This window comes from Morus notabilis, unplaced genomic scaffold (assembly GCF_000414095.1).
Source record: "Morus notabilis unplaced genomic scaffold, ASM41409v2 Scaffold774, whole genome shotgun sequence".
In the NCBI taxonomy this organism is placed as follows: Eukaryota; Viridiplantae; Streptophyta; class Magnoliopsida; order Rosales; family Moraceae; genus Morus; species Morus notabilis.
The window spans coordinates 138,869-142,073 of NW_010364300.1; the positions used below are offsets into that span (position 1 = coordinate 138,869).

At 31.7% G+C, this 3,205-nt stretch overlaps 1 protein-coding gene across 1 annotated transcript in view; it reads right to left on the minus strand.

The window, feature by feature from the left end:
• Nucleotides 1-2,522: 2,522 nt before the first annotated feature.
• The window catches only part of LOC112093109 (GDSL esterase/lipase 1-like), a 2,110-nt gene continuing 1,427 nt past the window's right edge, over nt 2,523-3,205 (minus strand). The window contains exons 4-5 of the mRNA XM_024170935.1: nt 2,880-3,135; nt 2,523-2,773 (exon numbers count right to left, since the gene is read on the minus strand). Of these exons, the coding sequence (XP_024026703.1) occupies nt 2,535-2,773; nt 2,880-3,135 (495 nt within the window). The 3' untranslated portion in view covers nt 2,523-2,534. The remainder of the gene's footprint in view (nt 2,774-2,879; nt 3,136-3,205) is intronic.

Sequence of the window (3,205 nt, forward strand, 5' to 3'; positions counted from 1 at the left end):
GGGGGCGTATTAAGTTGTTATTAGATTTGTTATTTTTAGTTGTAAATAATATGCTGAGCTGTGTTAATGTGCTGAGCTGTCAAGTGACAGCTGTTATTTTTGTTTAGCTTCTACCGGAAGTTTCTCTCTGTTTCAGCTATATATATAGCTTTCCTGTAACTATTCACGTTAATGAGAATTTATCATTTTCTCTCATTTTTCCTTTCTCGATCTTGATAATTAAGTTTCGTGACGGAAAAAAATAGATGCAGTTAGAAGCACGACAATTCGAGTAGTACGTTTCTATTTTCCAATGTGATCAATAGTGTCACAGTTCCGTCTATTCCAAGGCATGCCGACTATACACGAGGATTCAATAAATGTTTCGAATTATGTACGCTAGTTCAAAATATCCTCACTGTTTATAATACTAATAAAATAACTTTTATTTATAATTTTAAAAATGCTTTTGAACTATTGATTTGAAGTCAATATGTCTTTGATTTTTCTAAAAGATCAGGAAGTAAGTTGATACAAAATTAAAAGTTTGGCAGACATTTATAGATTTACATTAAGAGGTATTTTAGACTATTTTATATAGTTTGGGAGGTGAAAGGGATCCTTTTAAAATTTAAGGGGTATTTTGAACTAAAATACATAATTTGAGAGATATTTATAAAATTAATACCTATATATATTGTCGGTAGAAGAGTGAGGCTGATGACTTTAGGTAGACTAGCTGGTTTATATATCCCGAGTTATTTATATCATACAAATTCAAAAGATATTGTTGTTCACGAAGATTGTATGGCTGATATCATCCTATAAATTATAAAAGAAAAGAAAATGATGAAATTGGTTTATAGAAAAAGTCCAAATAAAGACGAAACCATCTTCTTCTACGGCTTTCCCTAGAGCCTTTTAACTTTTTGAATAGAGTCAAAACACCATAAAAACGCTTACCATGCATTTTCATTCGATGTGATGTGGCACTGGTCGTTGTGATTCACTACTGCTGGTTTGAAATTCGGCATCATGATTAACACCAAGATATTATTATTTCTGGGTTTATCTTTTACGAGAAGTAACCGTACGTTTCGAGTAAGGATTCGTATCATAGTTTGAATTATAGTTTTTAACTGGTTACAGTATTTTTTTTTATAAAAAATATACGTAAATTAAGAATAATTCTAAATCATAATTCTGAATCTATGAACCAAACGTCAATTAAAAAACTTTAAACGCATTCATAATTCAATTGCATTGAATGCGTTGCTCTTCCAAGGGAATTTGATTTAAGTTCATTTATCATAGGAATTAATTGCTCTCGCAATACAAGCCTCCTATATTTAATTATTATCCTTGCTTAAATGATATAAATATATATATATATATATACACGGCTGGAATGGATAATATAGAGGAGAAATTACTTAAGTAGATGTGATATATCACGTCATTATATTTAAGTGATAGAACCGTCAAATCTTCATATATGTTCTACCTAAAACCTTACAGTAACTACTTTTCTTCAAATAATATTATGTTACACATTTAAGTTAATTTAAGTAGCCCAAATGAGAAAGAAACATGACAAAATATTGGAATTTTCTAATAATAGCATGTTGAACATAGTTGATTACATAAAATAGAACTAGTTCAAATTGAGTACGAAAGTGCAATGAAATTTATTTAATAGCATTTTTTTTTTTTTGTAAATCCAGATGTCTTAAAGTTAAATGGCATAAACTTGGATCGAAGTCAATAATCTAACTATTTTCTTTTTTTATGTAACCATTCAGATAGGTGTGTTAGCAGCGTTACTAATGGATTGAATAAAAAAGTAGATAATAAAAAATTAATAAAGGGGAAGACCGAGTGGCCAACAATCAAACCTCACTAATGACGCAGAAACTGGCCAACAATCAAACCTCACTAATGACGCAGAAACTGCTTTAGTGATACTCAGTTTTTGGCTGCATTTAATTTTCAGTAAAGAGTTGAAAAGGCAAAATAAATTTTTCATTAATTTGCATTTTTATTTGCAGGTTGGTATGCTTGCGTGCTACGTTATTACCAAATTTGGATACCAACTAGCTTGATAATACACTTGTTAAATGATTATACAATATTCAAATATCATTTACCAATTATATTTAAAATTGAAAAAAAAAAAAAAAAAAAACAGTTTTCACATTATTGCATCGAAAATTTCATTAAAATACCATTTAGTATATGCAAGAATGTTGATATATGGTAGTCATACTTGAGAATATCGTCTAAAAGTATATAAAAATGGCTAGATTAACGGCAAATAAATTGCAATTCTCCCACTGTCCAACAAATCTTGTGGAAAGTTTCCAACTAACTGTAAGGTTATAAGTGCTTGTTAAAAATTACCTTCCCAAAAACCATTTGAGCATTTGTAAGGCCTATTGACAAAATGTCAATAAGGTGGATTTTACTCAAACAAAAACGAGTCTGCATGAAAGAAAACACCCAACAAAGAAAAACAAAAGAGAGCAGAAAAATGCCGTCTGAAACATAACAACATTTTACTTAAGATCAAATAATGCTTTGAAATTGTATGGTCCTGTGGCACTAGGCTTTCCACTCCATGTTAGTTCGGCAATTTGCTGGTTGGCCTTTTCTGTGGGATGACCAGAGTCAAAGAAGACATAATCGCTAACATTATCGCATAGTTCATACTCTTTCACTCTTCTTCTCCCCCCACAGTTTGAAATTCCTCTGTACGGACCACTTCCACAACATGCCACCTTTCCTTCCTTAAAACCTTAATTTTTCAACGTCGAAAACACGAAACTCAATTATGATGTGTAAAATCAAGGGGGGGAAAAAAATATATATATAGCTCAAGAAAAGTGGAAATGTCCGAGTACCAAAGTTTGAAGGTTGATCTATCATTTCTTGTAGAAGTGAGTGGAGTTCCACAAGTGAGTATTTGAATCCGTCGAGTTTGGACTGCAGCTTTTTTAAGAGCATGGAGAGTTCTTTGTTGTGCAATTTTAGAAATGGGGTGATTTTGTCGAAGCAGGCACCGGGTTTAGTCCCTTCAAATACTCTCGCGTACGGCTCACAGCCCAGAGGCTCCAAGCTTTGGAACCCAAATTTTCTTCCTCCGATCTCATATATTTCCTAAGATGTACACATCATTAAAATAATAAATATAAAAGTTGATTAACATGTGTAGGGAATACCTAACACC